This window comes from Mauremys reevesii, linkage group 2 (assembly GCF_016161935.1).
Source record: "Mauremys reevesii isolate NIE-2019 linkage group 2, ASM1616193v1, whole genome shotgun sequence".
Taxonomy (NCBI): domain Eukaryota; kingdom Metazoa; phylum Chordata; order Testudines; family Geoemydidae; genus Mauremys; species Mauremys reevesii.
The window spans coordinates 193,510,320-193,533,506 of NC_052624.1; the positions used below are offsets into that span (position 1 = coordinate 193,510,320).

Sequence of the window (23,187 nt, forward strand, 5' to 3'; positions counted from 1 at the left end):
GTTTCTTGCGTTACGGCTGAATATAATGAAGGCTAAACTAGCAAGCCAGCCCTATGGGCTACAGTATCTAGCACATATGAGTCTGTTAGGAGTAATTCCGTGTTCTGACTGAGTCCAGAGGCAGATCCTTGTTACTGGTACCTAAGAAGAAACAACTTAAGTCTTCTGAAGCCTCGATACCAGGGCCTTCAAAGTCTACAGTGAAGGTACCAAGAAGAGGCAAAGACTTGGCGGCATGCTCAAAGAAGTTCACCCAGGCATAGTCCATAAGCCAAGAGGGTCTGCCAAATCTGGAGCCCATGAAGGCTAATTCCTGAAGGACAGGTGCACCTTTTGGTATCACAGACTCAGAAGCCCTTTCCAGTGCCATCTACACCTGAAGCTTTTGAAGAAGGCAGAGAGTTGCTCAACTATTGGTGCTGGTTTCCCCTGCTGTTCAGAAATCTCTCAGAGTATCGAGATTGAAAGAGCACGCTCCCACAGTCCCAACTTCAGCCCCAGAGCACTGTTCAGTACCGGTGACTTCCACAGTTGTCTCCTTTCTGTAGGGTTCAGCAGTGATCCCAGCTAGAACCCTGATCTCCAGATTCAAAACAGGTCTCTCTGGAACTGAAGGGGTCAGCTCCACCATGGTCTGAGGAAGCGGACTCCTCATCTGACTCCAAGGTCAGATCGTTCATGTCTCTACCTGAGCATTCCCAGCAGCCCTAGTGGGGTTCCTGCCCACTGTAATACCTGCCACGAGCCTCAGCACTCTAAGGATCAATGGCCTACACATAGCAGGGTCCTATGTTGCCTGATGAGGCAGTAGTGACTGAATCTACTTCTCTCTCTGCTGATGGTTTCAGAGGTGATCAAGACCTTATTGAGAAGGTTGGTTGCAGATCTGTATATCCATCTACAAGAGGTGCCAGAAAGGTCACACAGGCTTGTGGACATTTTATCCTTTGAAAGGCCCTCCAGGGTAGCTTTCCCTGTTAATAAGGCTATCCTGGAACCTGTCAAAGTTTTATGGTAACCCCCATCTTCCTTGCCTCCCACTGCTAAAAGGGTGGAGAGAAGATATGTCTCTTCACAAGGATTTGAGCACTCTTATAACCACCAGGCTCCCTGGTAGTCACTGCTGCTAATGAAAAAAAGAGACCGGGACACCAGGCCTGTACCCCAAAAGCTACTCTTACTCAGCAGGAAGCTGTATTCCATAGGAGGTTTACAGCTTAGGATCGTGAACCAGCAGGTTCTGCTGGTTTGATATGATTTCAGCCTGTGGGATAATGTCCTGAAGTTTAAAGAGAAGCTTCCTGATGAGGCAAAGCAGGAGTTCACTGCTATGGTGGAAGGACAAATTGGTTGCTACAATGGCATTGTAGGAGAACTTGGATACAGCTTGAGCAAAGGTTTCCTCCATCGCTATGCGGCATAGATCTTAGCTGTAGCCATCATGTCTTCTCCCAGAGGTTCAACAGACCATTCAAGACCTCCCATTTGAAGGCCCCTGGCTCTTTTCCAGTAAGACAGATGAGAGGCTTCATAGCCTTAAAGATTCAACAGTGACCCTAAAGTCTCTGAGGATCTGTACACTTGTGGCTAAAAGAAAACAGTTCCACCCACAGCAGTTCCAGCCTGGCTTGCCTAGTACTCAGGACCTGTCCAAAAAGAGGAGCAGAAATTACAAGAGGCATTCTCTTTTTCCCCTCTTCTGAAGTTGCCAGTTCTAGGAAAACTGGGTCCTCTAAACAATCATTTTGACCTGTTGATTGAGAACAGTCTGCCACTTATCAGAGCAATATCTTTCCCCACATCAATTTTTGCCAACCACCTATCCCACTTCCTAAGCATTGGACCCTCATCACCATGGATCAGTGGGTCTTAAGTATGGTTGAGTTGGAATACGTTCTTCAATTTATTTCTCTTCCCCTTCCCATTCCGTGTTCCTGTTAACGGACCGTGCTCTCGAGAACATGCTACTTCAGGAGATCCAGCCTCTCCTCCATAGGGAGCCATAAAAGAAATTCACATGTCATTCAGAGGGAAGGGATTTTATTCCTGTTACTTTCTAAGGCAAAGGTGGAGGTCTCAGACCTACTTTAGATCTAAAGCAGCTAAACAAGTTTCTAAAGAAACAAAATTCTGGAGGGTTACTCTAGCATCTATTATCCCTTCTTTAGATCCTAGGGACTGGTGTGCTGCCCTTGACTTAAAGGATGCTTATTTTCACATCATTCACCAGAGCCACAGATTCATGATCAATGGGTCCTACTACCAATTTGGAGTACTGTCTTTTGCCACCAGCAACCCCTCATATTCACAAAATGCATGGCTGTAGTTGTGAAGGTCAGGAGTCCAAGTGTTCCCCTACCTGGATGACTGGGTAGTGAAAGGCCAGTCCGGGTCTCAGGTACTCTCCAGTTTAGCCACTATTTAGTCTACTTTTGATGTTCTTTGGCTCCTAATCAGTACAGAGAAATCTATCCTGACACCTGTTGAAATAATAAAATGTATTTGGGCATTCTTAGTCTCTACAGAGGTCAGGGGTTTCCTGCTGGAGCAGAGATTCCAAACAATGCGGGACATTGTTCTAGATCTAAAGGTGCATCCTCTCACTGTGTTTCAGAATTGCCTCAAACTTGATGCAGCATGCCAGGCTAGCCTGAGTGTACTCACTGACCCATAATCATATGGACATGGTAGTTCAAATACCTGCTCAGGTCTTGTCCTCTCTGACTGGTGGGTAGAATCTGCACTCACTCTGGTCACAGATGCATCAGGTCTAAATTTGGGAGCTCATTTAGGTCCCTTTCAGACTCTCAGAGCCTTTTGTCTCTTCAGGATATAACTCTCCATATAAATATCAGGAAACTTTGGGCCATCCTTTTAGTTCGCTTGGCGTTCCTTATGAATATTAAAGGATGGAATTTGTTGAACTCACAGACAACACAACGGCCATCTTCTGTGTAAACAAGCGTGGTGGAGTTGGGGGGAAGGGCGTTTGGAAAAGTTATGCCAGAACACGATTCTCCTTTGGAATTTCTGTATTGCCAGTTCTATCAGCCTGAGAGCTGCTTACTTTCCAGAAGTTGAAAACACACGGGCAGACCACCTGAGCAGGTCATTCTCAGGTCACTACAAGTCATCTCTTCACCTAGATGTGTCCATGTCCATTTTCCAGTGGTGGGGAACACCCCAAATTGGACCTGTTTGCAGCAAGACCAAACAAAAAATGTCATTGTTTTTGTTCCTGAGTGGTCACAGTTCACTGGCATATGCTTTCCTCCTACACTGTTCAAAACGCTTGCTGTATGCTTTCCTTCAGGTTCTGTTTCTGTCCAAAGTCAAGTAAGATTCTGCTCGCTTTTTTCTAGTAGCCTCAGTGTGGCCCTGATTTCGAGTCTACTAGCCCTGTTGGTCAGACATATGCTGCCTCTCCTAACAGATGTGGATGTGATCTCCCGGGACCACAGCCACCTCCATCCCAATTTTCAGGCCCTCCACTTGACAGCTTGAATGCTTCATAGCTGACAAACTCTGAATGAGTTTGCTCTAAGAGGGTGCAGGAAGTTCTGCTAAATAGTAGGAAGCCTTCAGCTATGTCTACTTTTTTGCTAAATGGAAGAGATTTTCCATTTGGTCCACACAAAGAGGTGTTCCCCTCAGCTCAAGCACCAATTTGCCATATCTTGGGCTATCCTATGTTTCTGAAAAAACAGGGCTAAACTTAGTTCCATCACAGTCTATTTGATGGCTATCTCAGCTTTCCATCTTCCCATGGATAACCAATGAGTTTTTTCAAAACCCATGTCCATCGGATTGCTAAAGGGTTTGCTCAGATTATACCCACAGGTTCATAAGTTGGTTCCACGGTGGAGTTTAAATTTAGTGCTAGCAAAGTTGGTGGATCTCCCCTTTGAGCAGCTAGCGATTGGTTTGCTGGTACACCTGTCTATGAAGGTGTAACCTCAGCCAGGAGGCTAGGGGAGCTGTGAGCTTTAGAATCAGATCTTCCTTGTACAGTGTTTTTTAGGGACAAGGTTTTCCTTCGCGCTCACCCAAAATTATTGAAGTAGGTTCTAATCTTCACATTAATCAAACAATTGATTTACCAACTTTCTTTCCAAAGCCTCATTCCAGTAAAGGGGAAGAGAAGCTCCACACTATAGATGTTAGAGCTTTGGCTTTTTACCTGGATCAGGACTAGGCCTTTCAGATTTTGGCCTCCACTCTTCATTGCATTTTCAGGCAGAGTAAAGGGCCACCCAGATGATCTCCACCTGGATTTCCATCTCTATTTGTTGATGCTACTGATTGGCTAATATTGCACTACCAGGTAAAGCAGTGGCTCAGTCAAGCAGGTCACAGGTAACTTCTGCAGCCTTTCTGGCTCGTGTACCCATACTGGACATTTGTAGCATGGCAGCCTAATCATCAGACTATATGTTTGTGTTTCAGAAGGCCATCTCTCATTAATCTAGAAATAATGCAGATTTGGACGAGTGGTCCTGTAGTCCCTGTTTAGTTAGGCTCCGAGCCCACCTCCAGTTTGAACTGCTTGTGAGTCAACTACAGTGGAATGGACATGTGCAATCCCCAAAGAAGAAAAAACTGTTATCTTCCTTTCCATAACTGTTGTTCTTTGAGATGTGTTGCACTTGTCCGTCCATGACCCATTCCCCTTCCTCTCACTGAATCTTTCTGGTAGGAAGGAACTGAGGGGATGTGGGACAGGGGCAGCATGGCCCTTTATACTTGCGTGCAGTGGTGCAAGTCACCGGAGGGCACTTGTGCTGCCCCAATGGGTACTACTGAGGGAAAAATCTCAAACAGCTGTGCCTGAGGGTACGTCTTCACTACCGGCCGTATCAGCGGGTAGCAATCGATTTCTCGGGGATCAATATATCGCCTCTCATCTAGACGCGATATATCGATCCCTGAACGCGCTCCTGTCGACTCCGGAACTCCACCGATGCGAACGGCGGTAGCGGAGTCGACAGGGGGAGCTGCGGACATCAATCCCGTGCCGTGAGGACGGTAGGTAACTCGATCTAAGATACTTCGACTTCAGCTACGCTATTCACATAGCTGAAGTTGCGTATCTTGGATCGATTTCCCCCACCCCCCAGTGTAGACCAGCCCTGAGTTGTGCGTACGTCAACAGTGGAGTGGACATGTGCAACACATCTGGAAGTACAACAGTCACAGAAAGGTAGGTACTGTAACTGTTTATTATTCCTAGACAGTCTGAAACTGCAGAGATTTGTTTGTTAAAATCCTTGTATTGGAATCACTGTACACATAGGGACACCAGTTTCTCTCTTTAAACCTCAGTAGCTTACTATCAGTCAAGGCTAAAATTTGGCTGACTATATTTTGTCCCTTTTTCAGGCTTAAATGTAATTGACCTCATGTAAAATGTAATTTTTTTGTATGAGCTGAGTTCAGAAATTTAATTAATTTCTTTTTTTCTTTTCAAAAAATATGTTTGGTGCATCAGGCTTAAAACTTTTACAGAAGTTGATTCCCTTAGAAATCTGCACAAGTAAAGTAGTAGTTTGTCCGGGGTGGCATATATAGCTGGTTTAGGAAGTATCTAGACCAGGGGGAGGCAACCTTTCAGAAGTGGTGTGCCGAGTCTTCATTTATTCACTCTAATTTAAGATTTTGCATGCCAGTAATACATTTTAACGTTTTTAGAAGGTCTCTTTCTATAAGTCTATATTATATAGACTGGGGCTGGGGGTGTGTGGGGGTGCAGGGCAGAAGGCTGTGTGTGTGGGGGGGGTCAGGGCAGAGGGATGGGACTGTGGAGGTACAGGGCAGAAGGCTAGGTGTGTGTTGGGGTGCGGGGGGTGCAGGGCAGAAGGCTGAGTGTGTGGGGGGGGGTCAGGGCAGAGGGCTGGGGTGCTCGGCTCGTAGAGGTGCTCCCAGCCCCCTGCCGTGAGTGGTTCACGGCAGGGGGCTGGAAGGGATGTGCCCTGTTCCACCCCCTTCCCCAAGGCTCCGTCCATACCTCTCTCTGCGTCCTCTACGGAGCTTTGTGCACTCTGCCGTGCTTCCCCCTCCCACTCGCTAGGGCCATCAGCTGATTGGCGCAGGGAAGGAGAGAGGGCGGGGCAGGAAAGCACCATGCTGGGGGAAGAAACGGGGGAGGGGGAAGCTTGGCTGCTGCAGAACCAAGCTTCTGCCCCCCGCCCCCGTAGGAGAGAGTGGTGGGCGGGGGGGCTGAGTGGGGTTGGGGGCCGGGGCTGCGGCAGGCAGCTGCGTGCTGCTCAAAATCGGCTTGCGTGCCGTCATTGGCACGTGTGCCACAGGTTGCCGACCCTTGATCTAGACAGCATTACTGCTCCTGCTGCAGTATTTGTAGAGGATGAGACTAGAAACCAGCACAGAACAGATAATAGCTATCTCACACCCACCTTCCTGCCCTCCTCCTGCTGATGCTGGGTGAAATAGGCAGTCACAGGGATACCAGTTTTAATATGAAAAACTATAAGCTGTGATAGCTAGAAAGGATGTTTTCAGGTGTTGAATGCCAAGTAATTTTATTCCCCAAATTACTAAAACTTGCAGTCTGGAGAAATTAGAAATGTTAGGCCAAATATTAATAGTCTTAATGCCAGTTCAGGGATGCGACTCAGACTATTTTAGTTTTTTTTTACTATGCCGTAAGGGACACCACAATTAAAGACAAGCACAGTAGTCACAGTTATTAACTATGACTATTTTATTACTAAAGAAAGAGAAAGAAAGGAAGACAATAATTGAACAAAATGAAACAAAAACAGAACATAAGCAATAAACAATGCTTACTTCCACTACAGGCTCTTGTGTATGTCTCTCTGTGGAGATCTTTCAACAGAGATTACACCTCAAGAGAAGGTTTTCTCTAGTGAGCACAATCTTCTCTAGTTGAGATAAGACCAAAGTACATTATTCCAAAAATCAGCAGAGTCTCCTGTATTAGTTGATCATTAATAAATAAAACATATTATAGTTGGGCAATAAAACTTTGTTTGAAAGGTTGGTGAAACTTATTTGGTTTAGCATGGATAATCTAAACAGTTTATAAATGAGCAAATGTAAGCGATTTTAACTAAGTTCTGTGAAACTGAAGAATGTTTTAATTCTTACTGAAAGAAAGCCATTTAAGGACCAGTTTTTTGGCAGGCAAATTAAATATTAAGAATTTTACATTCAAATTAAATTGCACTATTCATTTATTTACCAAGATTAGCATGTCTTCTCCCCAGGAGTACATAGTCTAAATAATCTGGTTTTTAACAGGAGAAGCTTAAATTACAATAGCACGTCAGTATTCTATTAAAATTAATGAGAAAATATTAAATCTAATCTCTAGGCAGTGCTTTTGCAAACTTCCTCGCACAAGTGATGCTGAAGTTTCAGTAGTGGAGTCATGATGAAGAAGTGCTGGGTTTGGAAGGTGGTGTTGATGCAATGTAGTGGCTTCTTTCTTTCTGTCTTGTTGGTGCTGTTTGCTTATCTAGGCGTTGTCTTGGAAGATGTGATGAGATGAACAGCATGTGCCAGGATAAATGCTGAGAGTTTAGGTGTGTGTAAGAGTGTATGATTTTATAATGGTTCAAAGCAGTATAAACGTAAATGTAATAAGATTAGGGTTTAGAAAATAAAAACATATAAGAATAAGAGTGCATGTCTCAATTGAGAGGAATTTATACTTTTTTCATAGTCTCACTGAAGGAGAAAGGCACATATTTCAGTGGGTCCACTAAATTCTTATACTAGCTTCTGTCACTTTTCTTTTGTTTGACAGCTTCAGGGGATGGTCTTGGTGGCATATTCAGCTCATGAATATGCAGTCTCCTAATGCATATGCATCAGGATTGTAATTCTTCAATTTTAGGATTATATGGCCTTTGTCTTTGTGGTGGGAATTTCTTAGAATATCTTTAAAGATAGAGCTTTTACTCTGTTCAGTTTATTGTCTGAGAGATCCCTTTGTTTCTTTAGGATGTAATACGAGTTGAAATTCTGTTTCAAATGTGCCCAAATGCTCCTACATCCTATAAAAAGATCTTTCAGCTCTTAAAATGGTCTGTTTAAATATAATTGATTCTTAAAGAGAGTCTTTAAACTTAACTGGTCATCAGAGAGTGTGTCTCTTCTTCTTACCAATCTAATCTTGGAGGAGGTGTTATACCAATATAATAAAAACCAGCAGGATCTTATTAAGAGGGATAAGGCAAAGATGCCACATTTATTGTAAATATAATAGTAAGGCAAAACACAAAAGCAAACAACATTGTTTTACTACTTATTTCTATGATTACTTACACACACACGCATATTAATTCACACAATCATTCATTCAGGTTCTGTATAGGTGTTATAGTTACCAGCCTAGACGTTGCTCATGCCAAGTTACTGGCCAGGTATCTTGGTCATGAGGATGGAGCCGACTCTGTGTCAGATGCATCTGATGCTCCTGGAGGCTGGCAGCAGAACCATAGACTCAAAGTCCTCAGTCTTCAGAGTCCAGTTTTATAGGAATTTATTCCTATGTCTGTCCATGAGAGTTGCTTCATTCTGCTGTTGCTAAATCAATCAGCAGGTGGCTGGCTCCATGTTGTCAGATGCTTGTTTTTCCTTCTTTTGAAGTGGTGGGGGTCATCTGGTTGATCCCACTTGACACCTTCTTCAGCCGACACTGAATTCTTCAGGCTGGTAACTCCCTAACCATTCATTCGTTATTTAAACTAGGCACTTATTCACATACATTCTCTATCATAATCACATCTATTTCACTGTCTGTTTACCTTTCGGGGTGTTACCAATTTAGAGAACAGGCACTTAGAGTCAATTGACGTTTAACAAGTTTTATACAAAGTATCTCTTTGAGCAGGCTTCACATAGACACAGCGGTGGCTTGCAGGTTAGAGGCTAAATCTTGGGAATCACATTTATTTCTAATGTAAACCTTTAATTCTAAAGTCTCATTTAACAATAAATCGTTTCTAACAATAAATCATTTTTCATATAAACCATGTCTAATATAAACCTTCTTTAATATCCCTACATAATGTTTTAATCTCTTCCTTATTTTGATAAGGAAGTTGCTTAAAAATTGCCAGATAACTAACTAATTTTCCAATTCATGTAAGTATTTCATATTCACATGGAGTCTTACATTATTATTCAGTTATAGCATCAAACGAGCTTCCTATGTTCATAAAACATATTAATATTCAGATAATTATATCAGGGTGTTATATGAAGACTTGCATTTGCAGTAGAACCTCAGATTTACAAACACCTCAGGAATGGAGGTTGTTTATAACTCTGAAATGTTTGTAACTAAGAACAAATGTTATGGTTATTCTTTCAAAAGTTTGCAACTGAACATTGACTTAGTACTTAATACAGCTTTGAAACTTTACTATGCAGAAGAAAATGCTGATTTTAACCATCTTAATTTAAATGAAACAAGTACAGAAAGGGTTTCCTTATTTTGTCAAATCTTTTTTAAACTTTCCCTTTATTTTTTTAGTAGTTTACATTTAACATAGTACTGTACTGTACAGTATTTGCTTTTTTTCCTTTTCTTTTTTGGCTCTGCTGCCTGATTGCATACCTCCGGTTCCAATGAGGTGTATGGTTGACCGGTCAGTTCATAACTCTCATGTTTGTCACTCTGAGGTTCTACTGTAGATACAAAATATTCACAAATATACATCTCAGAAGAAGCTTTTGCCATCTGAAGCATTTGAGAGAAAACAAAGGCTTTCATCTCTGTGTTGAAAGAACCAATATATTCTGCAAAATACTTCCCATCAATAAATGTTTTCCTTAACTTTTGAAGAATGAAGACTTCAGAGTGTTTTTTAAATAAATCAGTTTCAACAAGGATATTTCTAGAATTATTTGTGTGAGTTTAAACTAAAGATTTTTTTGCAAAAGGGGGGATGATTTAGGTTATAGCTCTGAAAACACATCCTAAGGAACTCTCCTCTTTTGAATATCCTAAATAAAGAACATCCCCACATTCTTTTACACAACCAGGTATCTCTCTAAAATGTAAACATCTTACAAAGTTTGTTTTCTTGAGATAACAATCATTCTGTACTACATTAATGTCTTGCATGGGGGGAGGTGTTCTGTTCTTTGAGATGACACGGTTTCTAGATTTACTACCTTCCATTTGTATATGTTTGTAATTAAAAACTCCTATCAAATATTCTATACAAAGAACAAGTTGGAATAACTGACACTTATTTACTATGTTTTTAAGGATGTATTTAAGAAAATACTTTAGAATGTTAAAGCAAAACAGGAGTTTTCAAGCTGCTTAATCTATGTAAACATACTTGGAGGTAATAAATAAGGTTTTATGGCTAAGGAAGTGTCATCCTCTTTGACACTTGATGCCTGTTACTGGCTCACAGAGAGAGATTTAGGAATTTCCTTAATTAGCTTGAAATTTTCATTTCATTAACTAATCTAAAGAAAGCATGTGAGCTATCATTCTACTAGTATCATACATGTTAAAACAATTGTATCTTTGTAAATTCAGCAAAGTCAAATGATAGTTTGTAATAACCTATAATTAGAAGAATAAATTATTATACTTCTATTTTTATCAATATTAATGTCTTTCTGTACATGTAAATGGTGTTAAACAGTGACTTGGAATGTCTTTCTGTAAAATACGTTAGTCCCCCTGCTCCCCGACCATGGCCAGACTGACATCTATAACTTACTGTGACAAGCCACTAGACTTAATAACATATTCTACAATTGTGGGGGGTTGTGAAAAGTAAATAGTTTTCAGATGTGAGACCAACTTGTGTTGCAAAACAACTGGAATGGTAACATTTCTTTAATAAATTAAAAAATATACAGGAAAGAGAACAGATTTACACTTTTTAGCTATTTTTTAAAACATTTATTTTTGTAAACATTGGGAAAAAGTTAGAAATTTCACATTGCAAAATAATATCAGTTATTTACATAAAAACAACAGAAAGGAGCAGAAGTGCTATGAAATGGTAAGTGTTTTATAATATACACGAAATAATTTGAGGGTGTCTGCACACAGATTTTATTCAGAATTCTTTAGGCTTTTATTCAAGAGACTAGTTTCCATGAACGTTTCCTCTGGATTGTTCTAGATAAAGTTGTTGCCATCCTCAATGGTATTAACTATGGTTGTCTGAATTTTGGAAAGGGTATGTGATGAACTAGTTCAAGTCCCAACTCCCAAAACTTAATTTGCACACTTGCCCTGTTTCCAGTAGCCTATGTTTTATTTCACTGCTTTTCTTGCCACTGTGCCAGTGTATTTTATCACTTCTTGATAAGTGCATGGCCTAGTTTGGTGGTTAATAATGGTTTGTTTCATAAACTTGTTTCCAGTGGTGGAAGAATGTAATGCCTCTGATATCTGCAGGAAAATTCTTTTGACTAAATGAGCAGATGTCCATATATCCACTCTAGTCACTCTGTTGATTAAAAACATATAAGACAGCAGTCTTCTATCAGTGACCGTGGTCTCCCTTTGTTGGATACCACAAGGGAGACTAAAGTGAATCCTCTTCAAAGTGTCTATTAATTGTTGATCTTCACTCTTGAGCTGTATTTCCATTATTTGACTTGGCAGCTTGAATTTAATAGTTATATCCATGATTTTTCTGTTATGCATTTGAGAAGTTAGCCTAAAAAAAAGCATAAAATTATGACTAAAACTAGTGGATTGTATGACATTTGTGCATCCACTTAACCTGACATTTTTCCTAATAGTGCTCGGGTTTATTTAAATCAAACAAACAAAATGCAGAAAATATTTTTCCTTACTCAGTTGTTTAAAATGTGTTTAATTGTTTTTGGCAGATGGTCTTGACAATAGTCAACTTAATTTTGAAATTTTAAATATTTAAATATTACCTACATTTTTTTAAAGTTAGATACCTAGACTGACACATAGAAAGGAGCACACTTATCTTTTTTCATTTTAATCAGAAACATAAAATTATATCTTTTTTTATTTCACTATCTCATACTGGCAAAGTAAAAAAAAAAAAATTAAATATTCACTTACCATAGGATTAATAGTAGACTGAAATGAGACATTTCTGATGAGGATAATGAAAATCTTTTGCTTGCCTCAATGATTTGCCTCTTCGTTCTTTCCTCCCAAATGAAATAGTCTGTCTATGTATGCTTGTTTTGTCTTAGACTTGGAGGTTGGATTTCCCCAGAAACCTGCTTCAGAATGGAAACCAAAACCGAAACTCTACAAATTTAAACTGCAGTTGGTTAATCTTATAATTTTGCTGCTGTCAGAACAGAAATAAAAAATTGTTGAAACGTATAATTTTAGTACTAAGATGCCTTTTTTCAATTTGTGTTGATAAAGCACCAGAACACAGTGTAGACCAGATGAATGGGCCACATGGAAATATATAGCAGTGAAGTATTTTCAAAAACAACTTCTGATTTGTATAAAAAGAATGCTTAGACAAAAGTGTAAATGATTAAAGAAATCCAAAATCAACTTTAAAAAAAAAATAGATTTCTGTCTTTCATGTGACAAGTTTATTTTAATTACTTTACAATAAATTCTCATTATAGAATTCTAGATAGGTTAGCAACATATGCAGGGGTTAGATTTTCTTCAATTCCCTATGCAATTCTTTGAGTCCTCCTGCCTCACAGAATAACAAGATAGGAAAACAAACAAAATACTCCTAAAATTCCCTCCCTATTAGGCTATATTTTACCTTAATCTAGTGTAACTAAAATATCACTTGTTGTATTTATAAAATGATTTTTGTTCCTTGTCCCATTTAGTTAAAAATAGGCTCTGGTGTGCCTTTGCCACAAAACAAAAGAAAAAAATTTAGAATCACAAGAACAGAAATAAAAGCAAAGCCAAAAAGTACTAGTTACTTAATGTCTACAGTTAAACCCAACTGTTCAAGGAGTTTCATGCAGATATCTGTGCCAAACATCAGTGGGTCTCTGCATAGGTGCTAGGGTCCATCTGCGTGGAGCTCTTGTCACTGTTGATGGTCTTTTACTCAAGCCATGATGTTTCATGTTTCTTAAAGAAAATACATTGATATAATAAAAACAATTTTAATATAGAGGCCAGAAAGTTGTGCAATAGGACTATCACTTCATTTAAATCTTATTTATTAATTGATAAATGTGCCTAAATAATTAATGATTATGATTTATTTGAATTACATCTACACCTATAAACCTCAGCTGAGATCAGGGTCCCATTGTGCTAAGTGTTATACAAACATTAGGAAATAGTCCCTGCCCCAAAGAGCTCATAATCTAAATAGAGGTGATAAAGGATGAGAGGGGAAAGTACAGCAGAAACCTATTTATCCAATCTAACTGGGACCAGGGTCAGATCAGATCATCAAAAATTCAGATAATCCAGAGAATGGAAAAGTGCAAGGCAGCAGCTCTATCTAGCAGCCAACAGAGAGATCGTCTGCTTCTGGACTTGTGCGCGCTGGTTTTTAGTTAATACAGAGAGCTGGATAACGAAGGGGTTCTACTGTAGTAAAGTGAATTGTCCAGGGTCACATAATTGTTTAATGCCTGGGCCAGGAATAAATCCATACCTCCTGATTTCTAGTTTAGCATCCTACCACTAGACCATACTACCTAAATGAATTTGTAGTTCTGCTATAAACCCATTTGAGTGAGATAGTGGGCATAAATGTGTCCTATATCCTCGTAGATTTATTGGGTCTTCTGGAAAATGGGCTAATGTTTACTTGCTGTTTTATTAATTATAACCTGTTTCAATGTTTAAAACCCCTACATTAATACTATTTAAGTTAAAAAAAAAATTCAAAGTCTCAAGAGCAACTATTTGCTAGTAAAGAAATTACCCTTTGTGAATGATCTTTCCCATGCCTTTTGTTTTTCATTTTCCATAATGAATTCATTTTAAAAGTTTGTTATAAAACTGTTATGCCATTGTTTTTGTTTTGTTTTTTATTATCTGAACAAACAAGAAAGGAGGGAAGCATGTTTCAGCATGAAGAACTTTTGAGAGTTGGTATAGGAAATGAAGGGTGCTTTGTTAACTCAAGAATGGGCTATTTTTAAAATCTCAAGTTAGCTGTACTCTTAACACCTTAGCAGATGTTTGATTAGTCATATCTGGAAGCATTAACCTCTTAATAGTTGACGTTGGAGTTTCCCAATATGACTCATTCTATGTGATTGTGTCCAAATAGCTGATGTTCAGCTCAACGTGTGGTGGTGGTGGTTGCATCTGCCGGCATACAGGGCATTTTATTGTATTTTAAGTCCATATTAGGTTAACAGCTTTGTTTCCTTTTGTGTCCTTACTGCTTTATTCTGTAATTTCATTTCTAAATTTTAGAGGATGTTAACCATTTTTGCCAACTTGCTGCATCATAATTGTCTTTTGAAATCAACAGTATTGTGGATATATAGAAAATTGATTTTGTGGTTTGAGAAAACAAAGTCTTTAAAAGTCACCAAAAATTGCCAGTTTTATTTGTAGTTAAAGTACTTTAAAACATTAGAGTGAAGAAAATTCCATATTTACAATTTAATACACATAATCAGTGGTCTGCCTTTTGATAGAACTGTGTTACTTTCGTTTTACTCTCCCTCTGGGCTTTTCTGAAGAATATGCTGTCAGTCATGCCCTTTTTAAACATTTGAGGAATGTATGAAATCACCAAACTTTTTTTTCCACTTAACATTTTAACCCATATCTCCAGAAGAGGAAGGTAGAGTATTACCTTATACAGCCATATAATTCTGCTCTTACTGGCCATCCTAACCATTTAGCAATTTTCTTACTGCATTGTTGGTGTTCATATTCTCCATTTTTCTCAATTCTTTCACTTTGTAGAATATGAAGATGGTGATCTATCATCTTGGATAAACCGAGAGAGATTCCAAGGGTACCTTAATGTAGATGGGTTTACACTCTATGAACTTGGAGATACAGGTAAGATGCTCCCACCTTCAAGTTATTTACAATATTTACTGAAGCTACAAACAAAATCGAATAAAACATTTTTAAGCTTCCAAAAGAAATTACATTCAGATGTAAGGCTCATACTTCCCTGTTGATTCTTAGTATACTAAAAATTTAGGCATCTCCTTTATACACCAGAACACTGACTTTTTTTCAAACTCAAGAAGGTAAAATGTCCACTAATTTAGATCATTATGAATGTGTATAGCAGTTTCTGTATATAAATAGAAATGTATAAAAGAGCTGGCACATCTTTTAATTATAGTTTCAGTTTCATCATCAGTATTAGTAAATTCTGTTGGTTATAACAGTGATTATTTTGGGAAATAGCAAAAGACATTAGTTGACTTTGTCAATGCGATAAAGAATACATATCTACAAGTTGTGTCCAATATCTTTATGAAGGAATATCTTGTCCACAATGAGACTTGTGAATTCATCCACACTTCTCTAGAAACCTCAAAAGCACTTGAGAGAAGTGTTCTCTAATAAAGAGGCTTTGAGATGTTAATATGTTAAGGTCTAAAGGGAACAAGGACAAGTGGGTTGGGGTGGGAGCATGGAAGGTGATGGCAGACAGTCCCCACCCCTATCACATTTTTAGTCCTTCTCCCAACCTCAAAGAAATCCCTCTGCAACTGTACATGGAGAAATGGAACGGGGAGGAGCTGTGGAAGCTGCATTATCTCTTTCCTCATTCTCAGAACCCTTCAAGGATTCCCTGAACAAGAGAATATTGACATTGTCAATATTATCCATCTTATGTGGGTTCTCCCTCTATATGAATCTCCTTGCCTGGGGTGCAGTTCAGGGGCAGCAGCAATCAGTAGGGAGGTATTGGACCCTCGGAGGCTAGGGATGATAAGCAGCACTATGTTGTTTGCCTAGATCTTGAGATTTTAGGTGGCCAATCCACTGCTCATTCCACTCTGGGAAAACTCTAATTTCCTATCACAGGGGGAGAAGTGATTTGAAGAAAATTCAGTCAAAACTTGAGGCATTTCTTACTCCCTTTGCTGAGTTTGCCCAACATCACAGATAATTTGACCTAAATATAAACAATCCACTGGTGCTTCAAAACTTCCACGAACTAAACTGAGCAAAGACCTGTACATTCAGATATTTGGTCTCCATTACATTCTACATGATTATTCAATAAATCTGTGCGCAGGATTATTTGAAAGTGAAGTTCTTCTGATAATGGACTACGACCCATATAAGAAGCTATTTTTCTGACCTGGTGGCACAGCCAAGAATTCAAATAAAATTCTAACATTTCTTCATGTAAGTTGTAAAGAATAATACTCAGTTTTTAATTAAACAAATCAAGTCACAACAGTGGTTTATAAATTGATACAAATAACATTTTGAACTTGTAAAATGGCAGAGCTCTGGTGGTTGCAGTACCCATGTATACTAACTTCGTGGAGTTGTGAACAGACACACTGGAACAAACTTAATTTCCCCTCTTTATTTTTTCCATAATCACGTTAATCTGGCATTCAGACACATTTAATTTATTTTCAATAGATTAGTACAAACTGATGTATGTAATCAGATGTTTGTATAACTTCTTTGGGACAGTTGAGAAGGGATCTTTGTACACCCCCAAATTTGGGTAATTGTTTTCAAACCTGAATGGCTCTATGATCTGAGAGTTGGAGAATGTGAGGTGGTGATGATAATAAGACAAAATAATAAGATTCCCTTGCAAGAGCAGTGTGATGAATTTAGATATCTTATTCTGTATTTTAGGAAAACTTGTGGCTATTGCTATTATTGATGACAAAAACTCTTCAGCTGAACATACCAGGTATAGTATTATTGACACTCACTGTGAAAAGTAAAGAATTTGTGCTGGTTTGGATATTAGAATGGCAACAAACTTTATCTTTACTAGTTTATCTCATATTGGAAAGGAGTATTCAAATTCTTGAAGCTGTTTTAAATGTTCACAAAGTGAGAGTTGAACTGAAAAGCACTCATATTTGCACATTTCTGAGCGTGCTAGACTAACCGAAGACCTGATTCTCTAGACCTTACTCAGTGAGTGGGCCCACTGAGGCATATATGACTACTCGATTCATTAAGACGGGTTGGCAACCTCTGGCACACGGCACACTGGACCAGTTTGTTTATCTGCCGCCTCCACAGGTTCGTCTGATCGTGGCTGCCACTGGCCACAGTTCGCCGCTTCAGGCCAGTGCGGGTGGTGGGAAGCCGCGGCCAGCACATCCCTCAGCACGCACCACCTCCCGCCACCCCTATTGGCCCGGAGCGGCAAACCGTGGCCAGTGGGAGCCGCGATCGGCTGAATCTGCGGAGGCGGCAGGTAAACAAACTGGCGAGCCGCGTGCCAGAGGTTGCCGACCCCTGCATTAAGAGCTACAGGAAATACCATAATCCTCCCCAATTGTGCACAGGCAATTAAAAAGTTTAATTGTGCATTCATTTATGTAGATTTGAAATGCAAATATAGGATTGTGTAGGTTCAACTGCAGGTGAAAATTGGGCCTTTTATAAGAAGTATCTTGGCAGTACAGAGTCCAGGATCCTGTGATCTTCATGCAAACAAGATGTTAAGATAGTATTAAATTAAATTTAAAATATTTAAAAGTTAGAAAAGAAAGCTAGAGGTCAGCCAATTAGGAGTTTGCTTTTGATTTAAAAAAAAAGTTTTTAAAGATTGATCTTCAACTCTGTACTGACAGTCACATATTTAAAAAGACATCAGTAAGTTTAGTCATTTGTACCATTAAAATAAAGCGTTGGTGATCCATTTGATGGAATGCCTTTTATCCAGCTGGGTAATAATTTGTTAAGCAAATTGAGGACACGTAACCCTTTAGGCAACCATGACTTTTTCAGGAGTCACTCATTTATTAAAAATGATTATGTTCTTACATTCTTTTTGTGCTAATTTGTACCATTTGTTGGGATTTTCTTGGAGGTTGTTATGGTACATTTGCTGGTGGCAGTAGAGATAATTTAATTATGTCTGGTCCAATGAAGATAGCGCTTTAACAGGTACTTTATTCAGTTTGCGAAGAAGGCAAATTTTCTTAGCGAGAAAGGGGAGTCACTGTTTTCCTTTGCTAAGTAGATAGCATTCACTCCTTATACAAAGAGCCAAATGATTATTTATTTGAACCTTGTAAATCCAAAGTTGACTCTATTATAGTTGTAACTGTTTTTTTAATAGGCTAAAGTCTGTTATTCAAGAAGTCGCTAAAGATTACAGAGACCATTTTCACAGGTATGTGTATATGGTACTATGTTAGCATAGCTTTTATTCCCTTCCCTATAAGCCCTTCATTTAAAGTAGTGTTTCTCACATTTTGATATTGGCGGTCCCTTATGTTGAAGTAAAAAATTTTATGATCTTACGTTTACAATAAAAGTATCAATGATAACAGGGATAAGCCTGTATAATTTATTTGTTTGTGTCTTTTGAGAGGTTGACAGAATACTTCACCTTGAAGAGTAAATGTGTGTGAGGTGTAGGGAAGCAAGATTTTCTTTGTTTTAGATTGTAATAGCCCTAATTGCATTTTGTAACCTCCTGATTGAGAAATGCTGATTTAATGGATCGTTAATCATTGCATTCTCATCTCAGGAGTGCAAACTATGCAACGTGGCTGTTATGAACTGTAATGTTTTCCTGGCAATACTTTCACCATAATTAACCTATTGATTTGCCAAAATCAAGTATGATTCTTGTTGTCAGTCAACTGAAACTTAAAGTTTGAGATTTTTTTTAAAAGCCTTAAGGAAAAAAAAGAGAACTCCTTGCAAACATTTATTTATAAATACATTATTTTTAGTTACTAAATTTGATTGCACCACATTTTCTCCCTATCTGATCTTCCAGATGGTTCCAGAGGTGTCTATGTGAAACCATAGCCTTTGTAAGCCAGAAACAAAGAATGTGCTTGTTCACTTCTATTCTGTTTTCTCCCATTGGCAGACTTAATTTTTTTTTTAAGCCAGGTGAACATGTAGTGAGTGTATCAGACAAAAAAATAAGGTACAAAGAGTAGTGATGTGCGTGGGCTGTTTTGTAAGTTAAGAGGTTAGTCATAAGAACGACCATACTGGATCAGACCAAAGGTTCATCTAGCCCAGTATCCTGTCTTCTGACAGTGGCCAATGCCAGGTGACCCAGAGGGAATGAACAGAACAGTTAATCATCAAATGATCCATCCCCTGTCTGGCAAACAGAAGCTAGGGACACCATCCTTGCCCATCCTGGCTAATAGCCATTGATAGACTTATCCTCCATGAATTTACCTAGTTCTTTTTTTAACCCTGTTACAGTCTTGGCCTTCACAACATCCTCTGGCAAGGAGTTCCCCAGGTTGACTGTGTGTTGTGTGAAAAAATACTTCCTTTTGTTTGTTTTAAACCTGCTGCCTATTAATTTCATTTAATGACCCCAAGGTTCTTGTGTTTTGAGAAGGAGTAAATAACACTTCCTTATTTACATTTGTCACGCCAGTCATGATTTTATAGACCTCTATCATATCCCCCCCCCTTAGTCATCTTTTTTCCAAGGTGATAGGTCCAAGTCTTATTAATCTCTCCTCACATGGCAGCCATTCCATACTTTTACATCTTTATAGTAATAAATGAATATGAAGACTGTAGCAATTGCTGCTCCCCTACATAGTTTTTCAATGTTTATTAGAGAAATATTTTATGAAGAATATTTTTGACTGATGTAGTCTATAATTTTCATTTCTTTAATGTACAATTGATTGGCTTTACTTCTTGTTTCTTTGTATCTTCTGTAGGAACTTCCAATTTGGCCATATGGACGGTAACGACTATATTAATAGCTTACTAATGGAGTAAGTAAATTCTGACTTGAATATTCTCCCTTCTCTGTGCCTGTACTAGTTATGCCACTGGTTTGAAGAACCACTCCTCTGCTGATGCCGCTTCTGTGCTCCTCAGTCATTCAAGCTATCAGACTAAAAAGATTTGAAGAGATATATTTTCTCCCATGTATTTATAACTTTACTTACTAGAAGAGAAGCATCAACATTTTTCTCTTGGCCAACTTCTACTCTTGAATTCCAAGTCCTCTTCTGCCTATTGTACTAAACTACAGTAAACTAAAACCTTATGTACATCTTTAAAATATACCATTAGTTTGCCAAAATCAATATATCATTAGGAGAGTGCTGCCTGGTGAGGCATACTTTTTAAAAATAATTTTGTTGTACTACTACAAATTTTATTAGAAGTTAACATATTTCCCAAATGTTATGCAGTTCAAAAGAAACAGTGAAATAATAGAAATAATTCAAGTCATTGGCAAGAAAGATAGCTGAATTGACATGATCTGTTTATGTTCATTGGTCATTTCATTAGAAGGTATATGTATGAGTGCAAATTTATGGATTTTTTTCTGTGTACTGATGCACTTTTTATGGTTGTTGCTCTCTTTGGGTGACTTGAATTCATGTTTGTCTCTCTTCTGGAAAAGAAGTGACTAGCAAAATAAAATGATTGTACATCATTGTCTGAAATGTGGGGCATATGGTTAGCCAAGGCTCCCCATGCTCTCATTTTTAGATTTAATGTTAATTTAGGATTATAGAGTGGGAGCACTCTTAATTCTCAGTGGAGCCCCGATGGAGATTACAGCTGCTTTGCATCAAGGCATGTAGGTACCCTGGTGAAAATTCCATCAACTTCAAGAACCTCAGCCAAGGTAGACCCTTGGTAAATTTGGCACAGTTCTGATAAATTGATTTACATAAATCAGACTACAGCTTCTTTTAAAAAAAAAAAAAAAAAGTTTGTCTGTGGTCTTGTGCTGGAGACATAAAGCTGAGTTTAAATAACAACCAGCATTATCGGAGTTAGGGATTGAGATAAAATGAAATATTACATAGCAGGCTTCAATTATTGGGATATAATAAATATTATTCACTATTTGAATTCAGGAATTAAAATTAATGCAGTTTTTCTGATGTCAACCCTTACAACTCTCCTTACTGTGGTCCTGATTTATTTATTTATTATTGGGGTAAAAGAATATTAAGGCGGGAGGGATCAGCATGGGGTGTCTGGGGCAGGAGGGGCTGTTGTGCTGGGCAAGCATAACTGACTACGTCACACATTGCTTTCTGGGAGTGTTCCTCCTTCATGCACTTGGGAGGGAAGTAAGGTCTGTCAGCTTCAGCAGGAGAGAAGGAGGAGATCAAGAGCCCTGTCAACCTTTCTCTGCTCCCCTGAATGTTCTTTTCAAGTATCTGTATTATTTGGTTGAGTGTTAGTGCCCAGTGCTGTCCTGAGACAGGTTCATGTGTAATTGTGCCTGCCAATCTCTAGGGACATCTGATCCTTCTTCCTTCCTAAGTATTTCCAAGGGATGGAGTAGCAGGTGCATGTCATGACCCATGTTAATGCAGAATTTAGGGATGCCCTCTGACTTCCACTGGCTGTGGGAAACCATGAAGGGCTCCCTCACTCCATAGTGGCAGTCACCACACTACCTTCTGCTGCCCACCCTTTGCTGCTGTCTATTGTGTGTCCTGCGGGCTCTCCTTCACAGTTTACTCTTTGTTTGTGGACAACCCCGCCCCGCCCCATGACCTTTAGTGCACCCTTCCCTCCCTCTGTCCCATAACTCTAAAAATAACCAGCATTTTTTTAGTTACTCTAATAATGGGTAATTATTAATCGAGGCCCTCACTTTTGCATCGAGGATGGAGAAAGGTAATTGCAACTGCCCTGTAAAAGTGCCTTATCTGTATAAGTTCCAGTATGGAAAGTTATGACTAAACTACATTTGAGACTTTTTTACACTGAAATCTGTATGTATTTCAAAGCTGTGAATCTCCACCATAAACTATAATGTTTTTCTACATTATATAAGTGATAAAGATTAGAATATTTATGTTTTGTACATACTGACGGTTTAAGAACTGGCACCAGGGCACTTTACTTTTAGTTCAGTTTGTTTTCCACCAGATGGCAGCAACTGAAAGTCAGTAGAACAATGTAAAAATGTAAGATACTACTTTCTGGTCCACCTAACCTGCTGTTTTATACTAATGTGGAAACATTTAGAAACATCTTTACATTCTTCACAAAGGATAGCATATTTGTATAATGCTTGAAAAATCACTTTTTTTTCCAGGGGTGGGAGATTGTTACAGTATTTTTATGCTTTATGTTAGGATTAGGTGTATCAATTTGAATTTCACTATGATCATTAGGGAGTTATACTGTTTAGCAGTCTGTCTCCTTTAAAAGATGGTTGGATTGATTTTTGTCAGAATCTTACCAACTTGGAATTATATATATATATTTAGTAGGAAGAATACTAGTGTGTGCTGATTGTGGATGTTGAACACCTCTGAGAGTTTCCATTGACTTAAGTGGGAGTTCTAAGTGCTCAACACTGAATGTCAAAACATCTTTTAGAGTACCTTTTTTCTTTAATTGCTCAGCTTTTGGCAAAATGGGAGGTTATCTGAGTATTTATATATTTGTATATATAAAAGGTAGCTTTTTACTGCAGTACATACAATTGAGGTTTTTTTGGACAAGATATTTTTAGTCCCTGGACGGCTTATATGCTGTAGAGAGGTATCTCAATCAGTCCTGTAGTATTACACTTAAATTGCTTAATGTTAATTGCTTCCCCACACCCTCACTGACTAACCACAATGTCATGATTTAAAGGGAGTGTAATCCAGTTCTTCTGCCAACATGTTGTTTGACACATCAGGTTTTGGAATAGAGAAGTACTAAAGCAAGGGAAAATTGGAAAAGGTTTATTGGGAGGCCTTAAAAACCTGATGGACCAGGGAGCAATAGATAACTCTTAACAAAATTATCCCCCCCCCACCCCCCAAAAAGGGGGCAGGGGAGTGGTGGGTATAAGAATATTAAGTCTTTCTTCCAGCTTATTTTCCTGACGGGGACAGACTTTTGTAGATTTTTTTTCAAAAGACAGTATAAACAGGAGTGCCAGTAAAATAAATAAATAAATCAGTTAAATGGAAAATTAAATGTTCCTAGTCTAAAGTACAATTTTAAGCTTCAGTGTAACAGTAGCAAGAGTTGTTACTGTTGTGTGGGTAGAAAGTGGACTTTCTTGGTTTTTATTCTGTTTTTTATTTTTTCCTTCACAATTCTTTGTGTGGGGATAATTT

General features: G+C 38.7%; 1 protein-coding gene across 4 annotated transcripts in view; it reads left to right on the forward strand.

The window, feature by feature from the left end:
- Positions 1-23,187, forward strand: part of TMX3 (thioredoxin related transmembrane protein 3) — a 59,699-nt gene that overhangs the window by 26,285 nt on the left and 10,227 nt on the right. For 2 of the 4 annotated variants that reach the window (XM_039523366.1, XM_039523368.1), the window contains 4 exons: positions 14,885-14,983; positions 16,769-16,826; positions 18,216-18,269; positions 19,807-19,863. In XM_039523366.1, the coding sequence (XP_039379300.1) occupies positions 14,885-14,983; positions 16,769-16,826; positions 18,216-18,269; positions 19,807-19,863 (268 nt within the window). Of the gene's footprint in view, positions 1-12,204; positions 12,372-14,884; positions 14,984-16,768; positions 16,827-18,215; positions 18,270-19,806; positions 19,864-23,187 lie in introns of those variants that run through there. The other 2 variants (XM_039523369.1, XM_039523370.1) reach the window with 2 other exon arrangements.